This window comes from Cyrtonyx montezumae, unplaced genomic scaffold (genome assembly GCF_038088225.1).
Source record: "Cyrtonyx montezumae isolate F1298 unplaced genomic scaffold, pur_monq_1.0 scaffold_10, whole genome shotgun sequence".
NCBI classification, from domain to species: domain Eukaryota; kingdom Metazoa; phylum Chordata; class Aves; order Galliformes; family Odontophoridae; genus Cyrtonyx; species Cyrtonyx montezumae.
Genome location: NW_027071826.1, coordinates 41,641,840 through 41,663,220, shown reverse-complemented (window position 1 = coordinate 41,663,220; position 21,381 = coordinate 41,641,840). Strand labels below are relative to the sequence as shown.

Genomic DNA, 21,381 nt, shown 5'->3' with positions numbered 1-21,381 from the left:
GAAGGCAGAGCTACACAGGGATGGGGTAACGTTGCGGCTGTACCTCCCCAGCAAGCCTTCTCTCACCTCCTCCTCACCCACCACCTGCACCATTCCTTTATCCTCCTCTCAGAGCATGCCCGCTTTCCAACCCCCCCCTCCCCCCCAGGCACAAAGAAAGGTGCTGCATCGGGAACAAGGCAGCCCAGTGAGTCGGGCCCCCAAGAAGTCACAACACCCCAGCAGCTCTCCAGGTGCTTTATTTGATCAGCATCCACCACAGCCACCCGGGGAGAAAACGGTGGCCAGCAGTGGCTGGGGCTGTTCGCTTCTCCCTCTCCAGCAACTTTGCACCCCCAGAGGCATGGGGCCTTCCAAGTCAGCCTTCTGAGAAACCATCCAGCTCCTTCTGAGCCATCGAGCTCAAAATCCCATCCCCCCTCCTGAGAAAGCCCCCAAGTGGCTAGAGCAGAAATTCAGCACGCAGAGCACACGGGCAGGGTGGGAGCTGTGCAGGTGCAGGAGAGAAAAGGGAGCACCTGAAGGAGGCAAAGCCTCAGGTCTTGCGGAGAGGGGACAGTTCCTAAGCCACCTTTCACCAGGTGATGCTTTCACAGCCCTAACCCCGAGGCAGCTCCCCTTCTTCAGAAGCATCGCCCAGTCCCACAGAGCAGGCTGGCCCTGCACAGCACACGGGGGTCACGGCTTCCAGGCCCTAGTGGGGCTGCGGGCCACCCACTTTGCCTCCCTATGCTTCAGTTTCCATCGCAGGGAAGCAGAAAGGCCCTGAGTTAGCAGCACGGTCCCCCCTGCTCCCCGAAACCCCCGTGCCCATCTGCAGCCCTACACAGGGGTGGCCCCTCAGCTAAGCCCATCCGAGCCGGGGCTCCCCACACCGCCATCACTGGCTCTCAGCCATACCCAGTGCCGCACCGCTGCCCGGGCCGTGCTTGGCGAGCTGACGCAGGTCCCGCACTGACCTGACGGCCCACTGGGCCAGCTCCCGCAGCACGCCCAGGCCCCGCAGCTTCTGCTCAAAGAGGCTGAGACGCGGGGGTGCAGGGGGCTCGGAGCCCTCCTCGGCGGGGGCCCTGCGGCTCTCCAGCTCCAGCAGCTCCTCCAGGTGGTAGGCAAAAGCCGAGACCTGCAGCAGCACGGCCGCCAGTGCCGGACCCAGCTCGCCGTCAGCATCTCCCAGCTGCTCCCGCTGCTCCTCCAGCATCTGCGCCAGCAGCACGCGGAAGGCCCGGTATGCTGCCAGGTTGTCCAGGAGCCGCTGGGTGCCCGTCTGCTCGGCCCAGCGCTCCGCTGCCGCCACTGGCACCCCCTCCACCGCCGCCACGCTGATGGATGCGTCCAGGCCCTGCTGCTCCACCTGTGGGACAGATAAGCGGGACGGGTGCCGGCACAAAGACCTCCAGCATCCTGCCCCGAGAAGTCTTGTGGCAGCAGCCTCCCGCCCACCTGCACTCCCAGCCCCGAGAGCGGGGCCAACTCACATAGATGTCCAGTAGGTCAGTGACGTCCGAGCGCATCTTCCTGGCCAGGCGGATGCCACGGCTGCACAGGTCGTGGTGCCGGAGGGAGGCCGAGGGGGTGTCCGCCGCCGCCATGGCCCAGCGGCCGTCCCAGGCTCCCGGCGCAGTGCCCGCGCAGCCCAGGGAGGACAATCCCTTGCTGAGCTGGTGCATTCCAGCCGGGAGCTCCGCTCACACGTCCGCTGGCCCGGCTCTCCCCCTCTTCCGCGCCTGGGGCCTGGCACGACGCTGCAGATTCCCGCCTCTGGGATCAACAGCAACAGATTATTTCCCTAATTCCCCGTGCTTTGCCACTCTGAGCGCCTTGCCCAGAACACTCTCACCCGGCAGCAAAAGGCTCCTTCCCCGTGGCATGACGAGCCCCACGCTAATCCCTGGCTCAGACCGGAGCGCGGGAAACCGCTGCCGGGAAGAGGTGAGCAGAGCCGGGACATTGCTCAACAGCTCAGCACAAGCAGCAGGCTGGGGCCTGAGCAGGGCGCAGCACTGGGGACAGAGCGAGGCCCAGCCGGGGGCTGGGACACCCGACAGCCTGACCCCAACAGCCGCCTTCCGCTCTCTTCTTCAGGGTGCCAGGACCCCCCCCAGCCACCCCTAGCCCAGGGGTGTGTCCCACAGCAGCAGCCCCGCAGCACGAGTACCACACACAGACAGCCCGCAGAGTTGCTTTGTTTTCCTCAATACATTTATTTTGGTTACGTGTTACCCAGATGAAAAGAAAAACAGAGTAGAAAAGCAGCTTCCCTTAGCCACCACAGCATCACCCAGCACCAGGCCCCATAGCCCCCGCAGCCCCCCTTAACCTGCACCCATCTCATCCTACAGCTCAGGGGTTTATTGGGGCCAGGGCCCCGGCTTTCCTTCCAGGGAGGAGAATAATAAAATAAATACAGGGGAAAAATACAAAAAATGTTTATTGCAAACTACTACAATAATTTATTGAAGCAAACTGCATGCGAGTGAAGGAGAGACACCGAGAGGAGGAGCTGCAGGAGGGCTGTGTCAGTTGTATGGTTTCAGAGAGAGGGGGGAAAGGAGTTAACACCAGACCCTCCCACACCAAGGGCGAGCAGGCTGTGGTTAGAGGACAGACAGGCAACTCGCTGAGACAGAAAGAAAAAAGGGAAGCAATGAGGGTAAGGCAGGGACCAGAGGGGCCAGGAGCAACACAGGAGGCAAAGGAGCTGCTCTGTTCTGCACCCCACAACACACAGGAGTGCTTGGGGCAGGGGCAGGACGAGGCAGCCTCCTCACCTCCTGGCCCAGCCCAGCACTGCGTCACCAGCAGCAAGTGAGCTCCCAACCCAAAAGCATTTTAGTGTCAGAGAGCAAACCCCAACCTCTCCTATTTCGTTTAGTGTTCCGTGCAAGGCTCTGCCTGCCCCGCAGCGCTCCCAGGGGTGGCAGCAGGGCATGAGAAACAGCTCCTAACTTGGGGGACCAATGCACAGCTGCCAGTGGGCATGCCACAGTGCAAGCTGTGTGCTCCCCTCCTTCAATCCCCTGGAGAGAAAAGCCACACTGCAGGGGGTGAATCCACTTCTGTGAGCTATGTGGTGCCCTTCAGTTAGCAATGCTTCCTAATGGGAATCCCAAGCTGACCCAAGCAAGAAAGCAGGCCATGCCAGCTAAAGCAACTGCTTTGTTTTGTGTGCTCCCACACCACTGTGCTGGGAGGCCCATGTTCACACACATTAAGAGCTGTGCTACAGGACCAGTGGATGTCCACACCCGGGGCATGGACCAACATGTAGCATCCCAGCAACAGCAGTGCCCTGCCTTGCTCCAACACACACTTCAGTGTCAGTGGGAAGGGAAAGGGGAAATCAGGACAAGTGACCCAATAAGTGCTGTCAGGCTTTGGGCTACAGCTGGATTTCCAGGCAGCACAGGCGACAGAGTGGGCGTTTGGAGTCAGCTTCCTGTAAAGTTTCCAATTCAATCCACATTTTATTGCTGATCTCCAGACCGCGGATACTAGACTTTGCCTGGCTGCTGTTACAGACTGGTTCTGCTGACCTCAGGCTTGGACAAAGCACTTCAGATCTGTTCCCAGCACATAAACACAACTGAAAAAAAAAAAAAACAAAAAAAAACCCAGCAAACCAACAGAAAGCCCAGGTTATTGGTCACCTCTTCCAAACACGCAAATTATTCAAGGTCACCAAGTCTCCACACGCAGCTTCAGATAACAACAAGAAGATCTGAGCCTATGGACCAGACATAATTTCCTATGTAAACTCTTCCACGGGCTCCGAGCTGTCCTAACGCACCAGCAGGCAGCAACCATACCACCCTGGGGAGCAGAGGTGGCTGTGCACAAGTGAGGGGTTCAGCACAGCCCTTAACAGAGGCACGGACAAACTGACAGCCTTTACTCCTACTGCCTTGGATAGATGAGCTAAAGACAACTATACCCGATTTCTACAGCGGAGCACCAGTGTCCTGGGCCACAAGAACAAGTATCCTGGCTAATGCAGTCCTTCCCAGCAAGGTGAGGGAGTAAGAGGAGCAAAGAGCTGAGCTGGGAGGGAGACGAGAGGCTGCTGTGCCATCACTCACCTCATCCTCCTGCTAAAACGCTGCCGCAAGGACTCCACTGCTCTTCTCTGGGGCTCTCCCTCTGCTCTGGAAAGCCGTGAGGTCTGACTGCAGCACACTGCCTTCTCTCCAGCTCTCCCAGCTGCTGTTACATGGCATGCGCACTCCCTACAGCTCTCCGGTGGGAAGGAGCCTACAGGGAAGCAGCCCGAACCCCTACCACCCCCACCTGCCAAGAACGTAACTAAAGTATTACCGACCCTTTCATCAATAAATAAGGAATCTCGTTACCACAACACAAAAACGAAACATGTTCAAAGTGCAAATTACTGTCGTCAAACCGGGATGCTCCTCCTTGCCTCTCCCACGCAGGGCTCCCGTAGCCCCCGGGCCTCTCCAAGCAAACATGATCTATAAGCCAGGGCGTTCCCTCTGCTTCCTGCCAGGGACGGGGCCGAGTGCGGCAGGGGACAGGGACTCTTTTGCAGCCTGCCCCACCGAGGGGGCCTAAAGTGCCGAGCCAAACTCCCAGCCCCGGGATGAAGAGTGAGACTGCAAGGACTAGAGTGCAGCAATGCATAGAAGTGGGGACCACGGGGCAAAAAGGGAGTCCTAAGAAACTTGTCCAGAGCACACCAAATGCTTTCTAGCTTGCAGACGGGGCCAGGTCAAGGAGCCAGAAAGGCATCTGCTTCGGGGCAGAGCGAAGGGTTTCAGCCATTCCCTCTCCCTCGGAGAAATCTGTCGCTCAGTCCAACCTGCTCTGGTAATGGCAGCACGCGCCCCTTTTCTGCAAAGGAGCAGTGGGAGACAGAAGTGGCTGGGAGAAAGAGGATGTGCTGTGATCCACGCTGAGGGGAGCAGACCCTTCGGTTATTTACTAGTATTTTAAGTTTTGTTTAACTCTTCTCTCTTTCAGTAAGTGTCTCCATTTTTTTTTTCCTTTTAAATAGAGTCCAAACAGTCCCAGCACCCACATGCTCCCCCACCCACTAGGGTCCAGTGGAGTCTGAATCTTCGATGAGCACCTCCGTGGTGGCTCCCAGGATCTCTGTGTTCATCACCAGCCCTTCAGGGTTGGCGCTGCTGCCGCTGCCCACAAAGAGCTTGCCGTCAGCCACCAGGCTCACGCGCTCTGCCCCGCTGCAGTACGTCTTCGGCATCCCATCGGGGTTCAGCAGCAGGCAATCGGCCGGGGCAGCACTGCCCAGGGGGTCAGGAAGAAGAGGGAGGCCCTGGCCATCGGTAGGCGGCGCGATGGCCTCGGGGTTAGTGCCCAGAATGTCAGTGCTGGTGATCAGGGCACCCGCGTTGGCCGCCAGTGCTTCAGCAATAAGCACTTCTGGGTGGCTTTTGGCTTTGTGGGCCACGACGCTGTCCTTCTTCTCAAATTTCTTGCCGCAGATGTTGCAGGAGAACTGGTAGAAGGAGTCCGCATCGTGCTTCTTCATGTGCCAGTTGAGGGAAGCCTTCTGCCGGCAGGTGAATCCACAGATCTCACACCTGGGGAAAGGAGAAAGGTGAGGTCACAACACAGCAACGCCACTGCATGGTTGTGGAGACAGCAGGAGGCAGCCCAGGAAAACAGTGGGGTCTCATCACTGCGAGCTGTCACCGTAGCACCAGCTCTTCCAGTTATATCACTCCTGTTCCTCAGACCTCTGCTCAAGGACCAGGTGAGACAACAAACAGCAGTTCAAACACTCCCAGGGACGTGTACTTCAAGAGGGCCAGGACTCACAAGTAGGTTCCAGCCCTGACTTCAGAGCTGCCCCTGCGCTTGGTGTATAAGGGTCACTCCAAGGAGGAAGGTGATAGAGGTACTCACTGCAAGGGCTTCTCGCCCGTATGGATCATTCGGTGCACTGCCAAGTTATGAGAGCTCTTAAATGCCCGGGCACAGTACTCACAGATGTAGTCCCTTTGATCTGAAAAGCAACACCAGTCGGAACATTACTGTCCTGCAGACCTGCTCCCTCTCCCTGCTATCATGCACTGCAGGCAAAGCTGCCCACGAAGCAGCAGAAGTGCTGGAAGGCTAGCAGGCACCATAGAGGAAGAAGTGTCCCACAAGACACCACAGAAGCTTGATCTGGAGAGCTAAGGCATGATAATTAACTCTGAGAAGAGTCTTAATCCATTCTGACCAAAACTGAAGGAGTGGTAAATTAGGAAAAAGCTTAGCTTGCTTGATTGCTACCAATACCTGCAACAATACTTGCCAGTGGGTGCATTAGGAACTCTATAGCCCGTTTCTTCAATTTCCTTAAAAGATGGTAACACAGAAGGAAATAATACCCTGCCATTGCTGCACATCCACATCATCTGCCTTCACCCTCACCCCAAGCCTTGGGCATTTTCCTTTTTCCCTCCCCACTCCATTCACCAACCCAGCGTGGAGCTGAGATGCTTTCCCCACCTCCCCATACCTGTGTGGTGCTTGGCATGCCGCAGGAGCTGCTTCTGCAGCCGGAAGAGCCGACCACAGGAGGGATGGGGACACACGTACTTTTTCTTCAGCAAGTGCTGGTACTTGATGTGATGCTGAAAAAGAAAAGTGAAAGGTTGTAAGCTCTCTTTGCACGGCTAAGGCAGGGAGTGAAGCACACCAATCCCAGATGGACCCTCAGCAGGGCACGAAACTCCAGTCGCTAACAAGACACCATTGCACACAGAGAAGAAAGCCAAACGAATGCAGACATCCAGTAACAGGACAGACACAGATGCAAACTGCCAGTCCCTGCCCTCACACACAAGAGCATCAGGAAGCAGACAATCCCAAATACCTGCAAGTAACGCGGGTGGGCCAGGACTGTGCCACAGCCTTCCATCTCACAGCGGACATACTGTATCGGAGGCTTCTTCCTAGGAGGTGAGTAAGAAAATGAGCACAGTGATCAGATGTGAGTGCAGCTCAGTAGTGTGAGAGCAAGGAATTATTGCTCCAGTATTCCCATTGGGTAAGCTCACAGACTCTGGCCAAAAGTCCTCTCTACTCCTAGCAGGACTTGAAAGCTCACACAAGGACTAAGAAAACCCCAGGAGATGCCAAGCTCCCCAAAACCCGCACACAATGCCATGGCAGGGATCACGTCAAGTGGGGAGAAACAGCTGGGAAGAAAGCAAACCCAACACCCACAGGGAAAAAGGGGAAGGAAAGCAAAGGACCCAACATGTCACTATTTCTTTAAGGCTTATTTCTGTATTGTGTGAGAAAGGTGCCTTTGAGACAGCGCCTCTGTGGAGGACACAAAGGAACTGAACTGAGTGGAGGGGACCACCTACCTTCTCTTGGGCAATCTTGGGCTCTTGTCATCTTTTCTTCTCCTTCCTCTCCTATACAGACAAAATTGGAGGAGGTTTCTTTACATTGGTACTAGGTAGAGGTTTTCAGCTGAATGCCACAATACTACAGAACTCTTCTACAACTTTAGGCTGAAAAGTAACACTGCACCCACAATTCAAAACTAACCACCACCCACTCTGGATCAAAATGCCTGAAGAGTTTGAAAGGAAACACTTGTGCAATAGATGGGTAGGCTCCCCTCAAGCAGGCATCACATGCTTCATATTTTTCTTTTAGATCTGTCACTGTCCAAATCATTTTCAATCCTTGCTTAAATTCAGGCCTTTCCAAGCTGCACTCGAGCACACAAAACTCTGCTCTCCCAAGTTCCCGCTGTAGACGGTTAGCAAGTTATTGCCTCATTAACTGCAAGCCCGAGAAAAATCAATTGAGAGCAAGTTTGATGCAGATTCAGAGGAAGGCAATGTTCTCGAGAAATAAGTGCTTTATGTGGTTAGCTCTCACAAGACCTCCCATTTCCTAATGCATTTTTAATAAACAAATAATTTTGCCAACACAGTCCAGAACTGATGGTGCTCTCTATTTCCTCTGCTCTGCTGGGTATGTTCATGCCACGTGAAAAACATCAGTCCGCATGGCTAGGAAGAAGGGGACTGATGACCTAGCAGCTATTTTTCAGCCCTCTGACGTACCTAGAGCAGCTTACACACCTGTCAAGACAAATCTATGCCCTGATCAGACCTGTGTTTACACGTACAATGCACCCTCCCAAGCAACAGCTCTGCCCAGAAGACTGTGCCTGCTTGATCACACAGCTGCAGCAAGACTCTGAGTGCAGATTGATGAACTCCTTTCTAGCCCATACTGAGACATTTTATTGATGGTGAGACCATGCCAGTAAACAGCCTGAGCAGGCACTCAGCATTCAAGCCAAGCCTTCAGCAACAGCACAGGTTTTATTGTGTACAAAAAAGAAAAGAAAAAAAAAGTCTGATCCAAACAGCACAACCACAAACCTCAGAAAGCCCCATCTGGCATAAAACAAAAACCTTCTCAAAAAATACTTCAACATCAATCAGCCTTGCTGCAGCTTAGAGGCTGCATGAGAAATTAAACAAAGGTGTGCAAAGCCCCGTGCTGCTGCCAGCAGAGGGAGCTCCTTTTGTTCCCATTTCTCCAAAAGGAGACATAACACAGCTGTTTCTCCTGAGCAATGGTGCACTAATCCCCAGTGAACCAAGAGGAGGTTTCCCACACAACATGTATGAAGTACTCTACCTCCAGGCACACACTGGAAGAGATCCAGCCTTCCCAGACCACCTTTCTAACAGTCTAACACAGCAGTACAACACACTTCAGACAGCTGAGCCCTGTCTTTAAAAACTCTCTACAGTATTTGACGCAGCGTGGCTGTATCTAGGCAGGCTGACTAAACCCCAGCATGGAAAAAAACTGCCCCAACTAAATGAAAACATCACCTCTTGCTTTCCCTTGCCAATCACGGGCAGGATGCTAGGAAACAGTACTTCAGTCAGAACAAGAGGTTCTGCCCTATTATCTTTCAGCCCCAGAGGGGAAAAACAACAAAAACACTGTTGTACGCTAGCAAGAATGCAAAATACACCATACACACTGGAACACATAATTGCAGAATTTTACTCACTTCCTCGGTGGTTCTTCATCTTCCCGAAACTCACTCTCTTCTTTTACCTCTACTTTAATCTCCTTCTGTTTCTCTTTTTCTTCTTTTCCCTTGCCAGTTTTTCTCCTTTGTTTTGGAGCTTCCCTGCAAAGACACAAACAATGTATTACTCCAATGTTAAGAGGCCGCATGGATCTATTTTAAGACACCCTCATGCCTCTGTCTTCCTCTAAGGCTCTACACCTCTGCCTTGCTATGACTGGTTCTCCACTATATTAGCAAAAACGGCTTCCTCTCCTTCCATAATCTTTAAAAAGTCTGCTCGATACAAAGTGTTAGGCAAAAGCTGGACAGGAGTTCACGGTTTTAATCAAATCCCACTTCTATGCAGAAGTGGACTAAGGATGTACCTGAATCCCAACAGGTCTTTAAAAGCTTCAGACCACCACAGAAAAATGTCCCCCAAGAGGTGTGGGCAATAGGGAAAACACTGCGCTCAATGGGAGCCATTCCACGTCAGCAACTAGCATGGGTACTCTGGGTCACATTAAGCTAGTTCAACTAAGAGGTCTCAACTGCTTTTTACTCTAAAGACACAGAAAGTGGGTAATCTATTATACTTTTCGAGATGGGGCTTGTAGGTTTCATCTCTTGGATCATCTTTGAAGGGAACTTCTTCCTCACTGGCAAGGATCTCCTCCTCATCATCACTGCCAGGAGAAAAGGAGAACAGAGGAGTCAAGCAGCAACTTAAGCAAGAATATTCATGAATATTCCCTCCCCATAGGATGGGAAAGACACTATTATGTGGTACTTTTCATCCCATGTGGCTGCACTAAGGAGCACAGCTAGGCAGAGTGGCACCCTGTTGAGAACTCACCCAACTATAGCATCCAGCTAAAAGGCCTACACTGACCAAACCCAATTCTCCAACATCTCCTGACGCCTTTAGCCCATCAGAAATCCAAGCTGAAAACGCAAAGGGCCAGGACTGCAAGCAGAACACAACCACCATCCCTCTCACAGACAGTGTCATGAGCATTTGAAAAACTGTTCATATGTTGTTTTCTTGACACTAAAAAGAAAGGACTTGCAAAAAAAAAGTTTCCTACCTGATTCCAGCTGGAGACTGACGCTCTTCTGCGATCTCTGAAAGGAAAAGTCACCATTAGGTTTCAATCTGCATTGACTGCAGCAAGCTCATCTGTCTCAAGATACCTCTGCCAACACTCAGCATCAGGAGCGCTGGTGGCAGAAGGCACTCGTGACAAAGCAGCACCACGTCTGGAGCAGCCAGCCACAGTCAGCACACAGCTCACCGACTTACACCCAACATGCAGCTCCCTTCTGAGGTTCCCAGCAGTTGCCTATCTTCAGGCACTTCACGCCAGTGCTTCCCACGTACCGTATTCCAGCTGGTCGGCGTTTGGTTCCGACTTGCAGACGAGCTGCAGGGAGCCAGTCTTGGACCTGGAGGCACGTGAGTTCTCAGCTTCACGCTGGCGGGCGGCAGTGGCTGACCTGCTGCTGCGCCAGCTCCTGCTGGGCCGGGCTGTGCTGACTGGAGAGCCCTGGCTGAGGGCAGGGGACACCTCCTCCTCCTCCTTCTCTTCTTTGGGATCTGAAACGCCATTGAAATGTCATTGTTAATCAAAGATCAGCTTCAAAATAGCCCCGTCTTAAAAGTCGTGTTTGGAGAACCCCCTAAACACACATCTAACGCAAAGCATACCCCGTAATAATCCTGAGGAACCTGAGCTGGATTTCTGGTCTCGTGCTAGAGCAAAAAGCACAAGCAAAATCATCCTGAGGTCTGTGGACTCATTTATTGCTTCTACAGGTGGTTTCTCTTTGGCTGATGGCTGACCTCCAAATACATTTTGGCAGGATAACAGAACCAACTAAAACGTGTATGTGAGCAAGTTCATCTCCTTAAAAATTAGAATTCCAAGTATAGTTCACCTGATCTCACTTCCTGGTGGTTGCTGGAACACTGGGCCTTAACACACTCAAATGCTTGCTTACATTTCACAAACAATGTGCTAAAGGAATCCACCCTGAGCAGTTGGCCAGGCTCTGTGCTCCAGCTCTGCCACCACACTAACACACGGGCATGGGGCCTGAGCTCCAGGCTCGGCTCTGAGCCACTCCTCACTGACATCCATTTGCATGGCTGTGTGGCCTTTCCCAGAGGGCATCCAGGCATGGGGAGGGGGGCTGAATGCCAAGCTGCGTTGCTGTGTGTCCCCAGAGTGCTTCAGGACATTAGCTGCATGCTGAACCCACACCCAGCAGGAACCAGAGGCCCTCTGAGGTACCCTGCTCCCTCAGCTCTTCCCTCAATTTTCCACCAAACCTTTGTGATAGAACTTCTGACACGTTGCTTGTTTGGGGCCCCTCTCAGGCCCTCATTAGCAGAGTCAAGAGTGATCAGCCTTTGACTGAAAAGCCTGGAATATGGGATACGAGGCTTCAAAACAGCAACTGAGTCTGATGTTTTGCATACATAAAGCCACCTTGATTACCAAGCACAAACTATGCCTTCTTTCTGCCTCCCTGCTTGTATGGATCCCAGCACCAATTACACCTACTTTACATTTGTAATCCTAATTCTGAACATCCCTAGTTTTTTGAATGCTAAATCAAATTCAAAGACACTTGGAAACCATTCTCTAGCATTCTTCCCATCAAGCACCACCATTCTACACACGTACTGCTGCCCTTGAAGGATGTTTACCCCCTCAGATCAGGAATTTGGCTGATCTGATTTCTCGGTAAGAGCTAATATTGTTTAGAGTATACATCTAGAGCTGAAACAGACCTTCAGAACACGTTCCTATGAAGCACACCCGAGATGCCACTCACCCAGCAATTTTGCTCTACTTCTCTGAAGATGTGAATGAGCCTTTTTCTGTGACACTTTCACCCCCCACTTCAGCACCGTCTAGCAGACATGTTGCCTTTTATACATGCTGTGAATACTTCTGTACCTCTGAGAAAACACAGTAAGAGATGCCCTCTTGACTGATTAAACCTTACAGTAATTAACCTTCCTGCTATTTCCAGTCCTGCCTCAGACACCACACTTAACCTGATGAAACCCAGGCCCTGTGGATGGAGACAGCTCCACCCTTCTCCCACCAATGTACCTGTGCAGAAAGCCACGTGCTCCTCAGTTAGAGGGATTTGGCTAATTAGAGCAAGCAGCAAGATAAATGGAAATGTTGCTATTACAGATAATCAGGCTCTGTTCTTTCAACCAAAAAAGTTGCTGCTCTAATCTCTCCAGGCTGAAACGGAGGGAAAAGTTTAAATGAAAAGGTTGCTGTTGACTCTGCATTTGATGCGCACAAACTTGTTAACATCAGCAGCTCTGACCAGCAGCAGCTTCTGGAGCAGGTTCCTGCCCTCCCATAAGATGCCTGGAAAATGGATTGCATGCCAGCATCCTGCTATTTCCTTGCAAGTGTCAACAGCAGTGATGGACACTGGGTTGTAAGAGCTGCAAGTCCAGGAGGGACGAACAAGCGCATGAAGTGATGGATATCGAAGCAACACCAGTGAGAAACAAAAAAAGCAGGGAGCACTGCTTCTCAGATCAGCTGTTGCAAAGCAAATGATAGGCTTTCCTTCTGGCAGCAGCCCCAGATTAAGACCCAGCACTGCTGTCATCTTCCCAAATCCCATTGCACGGGGCGGGGGGCAGCAGGAGCTGTGACTTGGCCAAGCTGCTGTGCCAAGGAATGCCCCCGCACTCACACTCCCTGCAACTCCCCGATACCGATGCTATCTCCCTCCTTCAGTAGCCTCTGCAGAAATCAGCTGCAGGAGCTGGGTGGGTGCCAGCATCTGACAAGAAATCATTCAAGAGACAAACTCTTCCTCACCCTAAATCATAACCCCTAAATCAGGATAGACACACATTCAGGTGCCTTGCTTCTACATCACTCTCTGAGACCCCACAGTGTTTTCTTTACAGGAGGCTCATGCAAGAACAGGGCACTTGCTGCATCCAGTGATGTAAGAAAAGAATCAGTAAGAGCCATGATATCTGCATGACTGACAGAGAGCTGACAAGGGCTGGAGCAGTGAACACACATCCCACAGCCAACACCTGAAGGAAAGCAAAGTCCCAGGCATGTATTAAACACTCACTGTCAAGAGCAGAACATCCAAACAAACCGCACTCCCTGAACACCTGCCAACAGCTCCTTCCTCAGAGGGCTTCCAGTCCTGTCCCCTGAGGACTTGGTGACACAGTGCCACTCTGCTCCCTGCCTGGGGAGAGACAAGCAGGTGGGCACAGCCACGGAAGGCTCATCTATCTTTGATACCCTACCATGGTAGCTGAGAAGCAGGTTCCACCAACTGCTGCCGTGGCTCAAAGAACCACAGGAAGTGCTCAGCTCTCAGTTTGGTGATAGAAGGGCATGGAGTGCATTCATAAAATCTATGTTCCAATAATTAAAGCTATTCAGGCCTAACAAAAATGAGAATTATTTCCACAAGAGTGACAGTGTCACAGAGCACTCAATGTGGCATATACTGCTCAGCTATATGAGTTCATTTTTAAACTGAGATTAAGCGTTCTCTGTCTGAAAGTAATATTTCTATAAAACACATTAGGGAAATATTGCAATTGCATGACTAAGCCAAGAAACACAACTGCTGTGGCTGGCAGCACAGCTGCCCTCGTGTGCATGGGCATGGCAACAACCACGCACCCTGGCAAACCACAGCTTTGACTTTACCCTCCTGCAATCTCCCCATCCGACCTGTGCAGATGGACCTTTGGAAACCACACACGGCACTCACCTGCCAGAACCCAGAGGCTCCTCGCTGCCAGAAGCTTTGGCATGCAGGGAGAGCTGCTGTCTGCTCACACCTCATCTGGTCCCTTCACACATTTTATGCTGAAGGCCAAAACAGGGGACCAGAATAGGGCTCCCCTCCTGCACACACATGACCTGCCAGCGAGGAATGCACCTTCATTACTCTGCTTTCACACCTTCCCAGAGATGCAGTCAAGAACTGTAATACTCTCACATCCAAGGACAGCTGGGACACCCGGAGCCCCAGGTTTAAGAAGGTACTCTATCAGAGAGACAGCAAACCTGGGAATCACACCCCTTCCAAGAACATCACAAAGAACTGCATAAGAATGGGACTACACTGCTTTGCGTGTTTTGGCATATTCAAAACACTGGGAAGGACCATCAAAATATAATGTTAGCACTTCCTTGTACACATCATCAAAGGGCAATGCCGTGACACTGTTACATGTTGCAGCAACTTTTTTTCACCCACAAGGATGAAGCTTTCCTGCATGAAAGGATGGGCAGAGCATCACGAGCAGTAAGCACACACATACACACAGCCTCTCTGTTCAGCACACTTCAGTTAGTTCTTCAAAACTATGCCTTGTCAGCTAGAATCGTCGCAGATCTCGGCACCCAAGCAGAATAAAGTTATAGAGTTGTAAGAATTAGAGTTACAGAATTTTAAGAACAAGGACAGACTGCATAGTCTAGGTACAAACTGCAAACAAGAACTTAAGAGCTCCAGTAGGAAAGGCAAACCCATACTCACAGCTGCATGACCTTCTTCGTCATTACTTCTGTTATGATTCTCCTGTGCCAGATCAGGACCAACACCACATAAACCTATTCATTTATCTGGGAGGGAGGAGGCACAGGGCAGGGATTGATGACTGTTTCAAGAGTCACTGGGTAAGGAGTGAGGTCCTCAGACATTCTTCTACAAGCATCTGCTGTACAGGTGATCAGTTTTTACAGATCACATGGAGGGACAGAATTCTGCCACTGACCATGCTGCTGCCTGGGTCTGCTTCATTGCAGACACTAAGACACACTGCTGTCTCTCCCTCCAAAATTTCAACAAGTTGGACTTGATGACCCTTCCAACTCAGAATATAATTCTATGATCCCTGAGGGAACAGCAAGGCACAAGATTCACCACAGCTACACGTTGTGAGGCCAGAAAAGGAAAGTATCTGCATATCCACCTGCACGTGTCCCTGCATACTCACACCTCTACTCAGCACAGCCCAGCACAGATGTGAGCCCAGGTGTGCCAGCAGCTGCTCAGGGGCTGGCAGACAGCGGTGCAGTGGGCTGCACTTCTGCTAACAGAGGGAAACCCTAGTGGTTATTTAGGAGAACAAAGTTTTTGTACGTTGGGCACACGTGAACAGCACAGGCAGTTTACGGCAGTTCCACCACCCCAAGAGAAACTTTGGAAAGGAACTGCATGCCCCCACACACTAGGGCTTTCTCTTAAAGGAAGCTCCAGCACACACGTGGCTGCCTGCACAGGAGAGCCCTGCCTTTCCGCACAGCACACCACAGCACAGAGAAGACACCGAGCTCTTACCTCTGCCAGAGCCTTTATCCGTGCACCTGGGGAAAACAGAAGTTGGGTGTAAGAGCCAGCTCCCGATGCACCGCGCTGCCCCTCGGCTGTGCCTGCCCCTGCGGGACCGCACCCCAAACCGGAGCGGGGCCACTCGGGGCGCGAACCCGCGGGGAGAAGGACGGGGAGGGCCACACTCACCCAGCGCGGGGCGCTCCCTTCCTGGCGGCGGGCGGCGTTTCGGCGGCGGGCTGCTCTGCGGCGGCGGGCCGGGCCCCGGGACTGCTCCGCCGGCGGCGGGGATACTCGGCCTTACGGCGGCGGGAGGCAGCGGCTCCGCCCGCGGCCCGGCCCCGCTCCCGGCCGCCCCTCAGCACACGACTGCCGCCGCTCTCCTCCCCCTGCTCGGCGGCGGCGGCGGCGGCTGCAGACGGGCGACGGCGTCCCGATGGTGGCGGGGGCCTCTCGGCGGCGGGGGGCGGACTCTGGGCAGGCTGCTGCTGCTGGGACTGGGGCTGCGGCGGCTGTTGCTGCTGCTGCTCGGCGCCCGCCGGCTGCTCGGTACCCTCCGGCATCGAGGCGGCGAGCGGAGGGGCAGCGTCTCCGTGCCGCTCCCGCCCGCCCCGTGAAGCTCTTCCCCGCCCCACTCCGGGCGCTCACCCAATCACAGTGCGGCCTCTGTCTTCACGCGCGGCGACCCCGCGCCCCGCCTCCTCCCAGCACCTACCAATCCGCGGCCGGCAAACGAGAAAGCCCCGCCCCCAGTTCCCACCTCCCGCGGTCCTCCCGCCTTTCTCCGCCGCTCGCGCGCTTCCCGGCCAATAGGTGCTCTACTTGCGGCAGGGCCCACCCCCACGCTGTCGCTCGGCCAATCGGCGTGCCGCACGCCGCGCAGGCGCGGCAGCTCTCTCTCTCTCCCGCCTCCAGCCCCCCCACCCCCCCACCTCCTCCCCGCCCCGGCCTGCCCCGCCGCGCCGCCCGCCCGAGCGCGGCCCCTCCGGCTCTCGCTCCGCTACCCCGTCGCCCGACCCGCCCGGCCGCCCGCCCGGCCCGGCCGCCGCCGCCACCGGCCCTCGTCGGGCTTCCTACCGCCGCCCGCGCCCCTCCGGCTGCCCCCGAGTCCCCTCGCCCGGCGGGCGGGACTGGGCAGGGGGAATCGCTCTCTCTCCCCTCGCCCCGCGCGGCTGCTCCCTGCGGACGGGACGCGGCACCGCTCGCGGTCGCGGCGGGGCCTGGCGGCGGGCCCTGGTTGGGGGCTGTCGCTTCTCCTTTAAGAAAAAAAAAAAACGCCCCGTCGGGCGGCGGGTGAAAGTCGGTGACAAAATGGCGGCCGGCGCAAGGGGGGCGGGGCCAGCGTGAGGGAGCACCGCCCACTTCCGTCGGGTCTCCGCGCATGCGCACAGCCTGCCGGGAGTTGTAGTCCGGAGGAGCGCTGGTGCGGCCTGGCCGGAAGTGGGCGCCGGGCACGCCGGGGTCTCCGTGCCTCGCCTCCCCCCCTGGAGTCGCCTCGGGTTGTCGCTTGGCGATTAGTTCTAGAAGTCTACAGAAGCTCTGCGAGAATGCTCTGATAACCTGTCGTGCTGTGGAGTACGGCAGCCTCGATTGCTCCATACTCATCAGAACGTGTTGGCTCAAACCTTGCGTGGAAAGGCAGCTCAGCTCAGGACGGCTCAGCCATCCGCATCCACTGAGTTTGAGTTGTACAGCGTCAGGAGCTGCTTTGCAGCACAGGCCACCTCGTCACTGAGGGGAGAGTCAGTCCCTGAGGTGATGCCAGGGAACATGGGAGGGAGATCAAAGAACCCCATGGCATGGGAGGGGTGGCAGAGGCAAGGCTGTGGCAGGATGAGATGTGTTCTTGCAGGAGAAGCAGTGGGGAGCTATGGGCTCTGCCAGAGTGGCATCATTTGCTCCCACAGCTTTATAGCAGCTTTGAAACCGTCCAAAGCAGGCCAGCAAGGATGTGCTGCAGGTGCCCTCCCTATAAAGGCAGAGCTGTGCTGGGCGGATGCAGGGCGGTCCTGCACCTGCTGAACATGGGGATGCCATCTCTGCCACATACCACTGGTAGCTCCCAGAAGAGGAGCATGAGGAGCCTGTGCTCTTTGTCAAGTCAGGAGCCCCTTGGTCAGCCACTGCTCAGTTTGTTCCTCTTCTGGCCCAGCCTTCATCGCTTGTTACATGTTGCATGTGATGCGCAACCCACAAGGGAAAAAGCCCAGTGATGAACTCTGGTGTCAGGGGTGGAGGCGAGGCTGGGGAGCGGAACTGAGCACTGGTGCAGCCCAGCCTGCTGCTCACACTGCCCTGCAGAGACAGGATGGAAGATCTGGGTAAGCTGGGTCCCTCTGGTGCTGGGGAAGGCTGAGCTGGCCCCGGGGCCAAGCTCGCTGCGGGGTCCTGTCCTGTCAGGTTGGGGAACCTCATCTTCCTGCATCGCTGGAGGGGTGGGGATGCCACAGAGGGGACTGCAGCAGGGCTGCTCCCCCATCTCGGAGGACAGACGGGCGGTTGAGCCTTGCCAAAAATGGAGAGTGCTTGAAGGCAGGAAGCAGGCTTCAGTGGCGGTGCAATCTTGTCTGTGCACAGTGGGGCCCAACAACCTGCTCAGGAAGGCAGCACCATAAACAAGGGTGCCCTGGCCCCAGGCTGGGAGATGGGGCTCAGGGGGCAGCCACACTGCTAGGGGTGCCTGTCACCATGTCCTGCCATGAGGGTGGGAAGGTGAAACCAGAAAGAGCAAGGGCTTTGTCCTCCCTATGGATCCCCCTGTTCTGGGACACAGGAATTACCTAGGGTGAGCTTTCCCATGCCAGGACTTGTGCTCAAAGGAACTTCAGGGCAGTGGATATTTCTTTGTAAGCTGGATACAGCTTATGCATGGTGTGGAGAGTGTGGGAGTTGGTTCCCTATATGCATCTCTCCCTGCAGATGCTTTGCTGGCAGAGCTGGAGCAGAGCTCCCACTCGGCCCCCACGGACTGCACGTTGCTGACACCCAGCTCCAGGCAGCAGGATGCACCCCCAAGCAAGCCCCCAGCCCCCAGCAGCCAGAAGCCACTTGCCTCAGCAGCTCCGAAGGTAATGCTCAGGGCCTGGGAATGGGGCTTGCACTGAGGCCCTGCTCAGCCCATGACAGGAGTGGGGGTGCTGCGTGGATGCTGAAGAGCGCCAGGAGCTCAGCCACAGGGATTTGCCCTTCCAGGTGCCACTGCTGCCTCGGGCTCAGCCTTCAGGAAAGAGTTTGGAAACTGTGTACAGGTAAAATAAAACCACGAGATGGCAGAGTCATTGGGGTTACCCCTTCCTTAGCTTGGACACACTCACCCAGCTTCCTCAACGTTCCCACGTCCTTCTGTGAGCTGGGGTGGGGGTGTCACGTCCTGCTGTGCCTACTGCCAGGGCGAGGGGTGTGCTTCCAGCATGTCCCACGAAGAGCCCCTGTCCCTTACCACAGCTTGCAGGGACTGAGCAGCTTTTTTGGGGTGAAGGAAAGACACTCTGTCCCAGGTGCTCCTCAGCCTTAGGGTTGAAACTTCAGTACTCATTGCTCTCTGCTGTGCCCAGCAGTCCTACACCGACCCCACAACCATTGCCTGCTTCACCTGAACCCACTGCAGCCGCCCGGCAGCTGGATGAGCTCCTGGCTGACCTGGGCCAGATGCAAAGCAAGGTGAGCTGCATCCTGGGGCTGACAGCACAGGGCAGGCTGGAGCCCATCCCTCACCTACCCCATCCCAGCAGCTGGCAGCGGTTGGGCAGGGAGCCGGAGCGCAGGCAGGCCCCGAACACTCACTGGACCACATGCTGGGTGGCCTGACACGGGACCTGCAGGAGCTGGGCATCACTGCTGCTCCTGCTGCCATCTGTGCCTCCTGCCGCAAGCCCATCGCCGGCAAGGTGAGCCACGGGGCGGGGGCATGGGGCTCACAGCAGCCCCCAGGTTCCTTACTCATCCCTATCCCGCAGATGCTCACCGCCCTAGGAGAAACCTGGCACCCCGAGCACTTCACCTGTGCCCACTGCGGGCAGGAGCTGGGTGGGCGGCCCTACTTTGAGCGTGGGGGGCAGGCGTACTGCGAGGAGGACTACCACCAGGCCTTCTCCCCACGCTGTGCCTACTGTGCTGGGCCCATCCGCGAGGTAAGCACGGCCCTCCCCACCTCTGTGCCCCGCTACCCAGCGCCTCACCTCTCCTGTGCCCACAGAAAGTCCTCACCGCCATGGACCAGACCTGGCACCCCGAGCACTTCTTCTGCGCCCACTGCGGGAAGGTGTTCGGAGATGATGGTTTGTCTGGAGGAGACATCCCCCTGCTCCCTGCTGTGTAACCCTGCCTGGCTCCTGCATCTCTCCCTCCCAGTCCCTCCATAGCCCAACGCACATCCCACTTCCTTCCTTGCAGGTTTCCATGAGCGTGGCGGGAAACCCTACTGCTTCCAGGACTTCGTGGTCCTCTTCGCCCCCAAGTGTCAGGGCTGTGAGCGGCCGCTGACCGACAACTACCTGTCAGCCCTGCAGGGCGTCTGGCATCCCGAGTGCTTCGTCTGCGCGGTGAGCGGGCAGCACGACAGAGCCGTGCAGGGCAGGCGCATCCCCAACACCATACCGCCCTCCTCTCTAATGAGTTCACTGGTAGATGGCTGAACGTGAGCCAGCAGTGTGGCCAGGAAGGCCAACAGCATCCTGGCTCTTATCAGCAATAGCACTGCCAGCAGGAGCAGGGAGGTGATCCCCTGTACTCAGGCCTGGTTGGGCTGCACCTCGCGTGCTGTGTTCAGTTTGGGGCCTCTCATTACAAAGAAGACATTGAGGACACAGAGTGTGTCCAGAGAAAGACAGATCTGTGAAAGGTCTGGAGCACAAGTCTGATAGGGAGCAGCTGAGAGAGCTGGGGTTGTTCAGTCTGGAGGAGGCCTGAAGGGAGGTTGTGGGGGCTGGCCTCCTCTTTGAGGTAACATCAAATGGATGAGAGGGAACGGCCTCAAGTTGCACCAGGGGAGGTTCAGGTTGGCTGAGGAAACATTCATTCTCAGAAGATGCTGCACTGGCACAGGCTGCCCAGGGAGGTGGTGGAGTCACCATCCCTGGAGATATTCAAGAAACACAGGGATGTGGCACTGAGGGACATGCCTCAGTGTGCTCGGCAGGAATGGGTTGGCAGACTAGATGAACTTGGAGATCTTCAGCAACCTTAATGATCCTCTCCCCTGCAGGACTGCTTGAGCAGCTTCACCACTGGCTCCTTCTTTGAACTGGAGGGCCGGCCCTACTGCGAGCTGCACTTCCACCAGCGGCAGGGCAGCGTGTGCCGCGGCTGTGGGCACCCCATCACCGGGCGCTGCATCACCACCGCCGGCCACAAGTACCACCCCGAGCACTTCATCTGCGCCTACTGCCTGAGCCAGCTGCACAAAGGCACCTTTCGTGAGCACGGGGACAAGATGTACTGCCAGGTCTGCCACGACAAGCTCTTCCTTTGAGCACCAGGCTCCCTCTGTGCTTCTTGCTGCTGCTCTGCTTGACTTCCCTGTCATCAGCACCAAGAGCCAGCCCTGCTGGCTGAGCCAGAAATCCCTTTGCTTATATCCCTCAGCATCCCCAGCTGAAGCAAACACCCTGCCTCTCATCCCTGCCCTTCCACACCCACAGCATTGCTCCTTCCACCCCAGACAGCCCCAGCATTACACCCACGAAACCCCAGCTTTCACTTGGGCAGGCTTCCCCCACCACTTCCCTTACAGCTGCTGGTGATGCTTGATAAAAAAAAATTATTACTTCTTGTGCAAATAAATAAAAATGGACCAAGCGCTAGCTCACTGAGAGCAGAAAGCCAGGGAGAGACACTGCAGGAGGAAGCTGTGCTCTGGGGGCACAGTGGTTCAGCTCCTCCTGTCACTGTACTGCAGCAGACACCAACCCGAGTAGCAATCTGTCACCCAGCAGACGAGGACAGGGCAAGAGGGCAGCCCCAGCTGTAAAGCTAAGATAGGAGAGGTGGCA

The 21,381-nt window shown here is 55.2% G+C and overlaps 3 protein-coding genes across 6 annotated transcripts; 1 reads left to right on the top strand and 2 right to left on the bottom strand.

Moving 5' to 3' along the window:
• Positions 1-827: 827 nt before the first annotated feature.
• CNTF (ciliary neurotrophic factor) lies at positions 828-1,704 on the bottom strand. Its single transcript, XM_065755080.1, has 2 exons — positions 1,479-1,704; positions 828-1,354 (listed from the first exon to the last, which is right to left on the bottom strand). Exons 1-2 carry the CDS (start codon positions 1,668-1,670, stop codon positions 881-883), a joined length of 666 nt encoding a protein of 221 aa, XP_065611152.1. The 5' UTR covers positions 1,671-1,704; the 3' UTR covers positions 828-880.
• Positions 1,690-16,291, bottom strand: ZFP91 (ZFP91 zinc finger protein, atypical E3 ubiquitin ligase). 2 transcript variants are annotated; one of them, XR_010623367.1, is made up of 12 exons: positions 15,581-16,291; positions 15,401-15,426; positions 10,413-10,628; positions 10,120-10,156; positions 9,628-9,717; positions 9,029-9,151; positions 7,344-7,394; positions 6,845-6,923; positions 6,488-6,602; positions 5,887-5,986; positions 4,080-5,561; positions 1,690-1,761 (listed from the first exon to the last, which is right to left on the bottom strand). XR_010623367.1 is itself a non-coding variant. In XM_065755079.1 (11 exons), exons 1-11 carry the CDS (start codon positions 15,952-15,954, stop codon positions 5,051-5,053), a joined length of 1,722 nt encoding a protein of 573 aa, XP_065611151.1. In that variant the 5' UTR covers positions 15,955-16,291; the 3' UTR covers positions 2,414-5,050. The 2 variants fall into 2 exon arrangements, 1 of the variants encoding a protein (XP_065611151.1); XM_065755079.1 differs by lacking the exon at positions 1,690-1,761 and having other exon boundaries at positions 2,414-5,561.
• Positions 16,292-17,459: 1,168 nt separating this feature from the next.
• On the top strand, positions 17,460-20,919 carry LPXN (leupaxin). 3 transcript variants are annotated; one of them, XM_065755076.1, is made up of 9 exons: positions 17,460-17,712; positions 18,311-18,459; positions 18,584-18,639; positions 18,949-19,051; positions 19,120-19,278; positions 19,348-19,521; positions 19,587-19,668; positions 19,784-19,932; positions 20,595-20,919. In XM_065755076.1, exons 1-9 carry the CDS (start codon positions 17,700-17,702, stop codon positions 20,859-20,861), a joined length of 1,152 nt encoding a protein of 383 aa, XP_065611148.1. In that variant the 5' UTR covers positions 17,460-17,699; the 3' UTR covers positions 20,862-20,919. The 3 variants fall into 3 exon arrangements, with proteins under 3 accessions (XP_065611148.1, XP_065611147.1, XP_065611146.1); XM_065755075.1 differs by having other exon boundaries at positions 18,946-19,051; positions 19,123-19,278; XM_065755074.1 differs by having other exon boundaries at positions 18,946-19,051.
• The last annotated feature ends 462 nt before the right edge of the window (positions 20,920-21,381 follow it).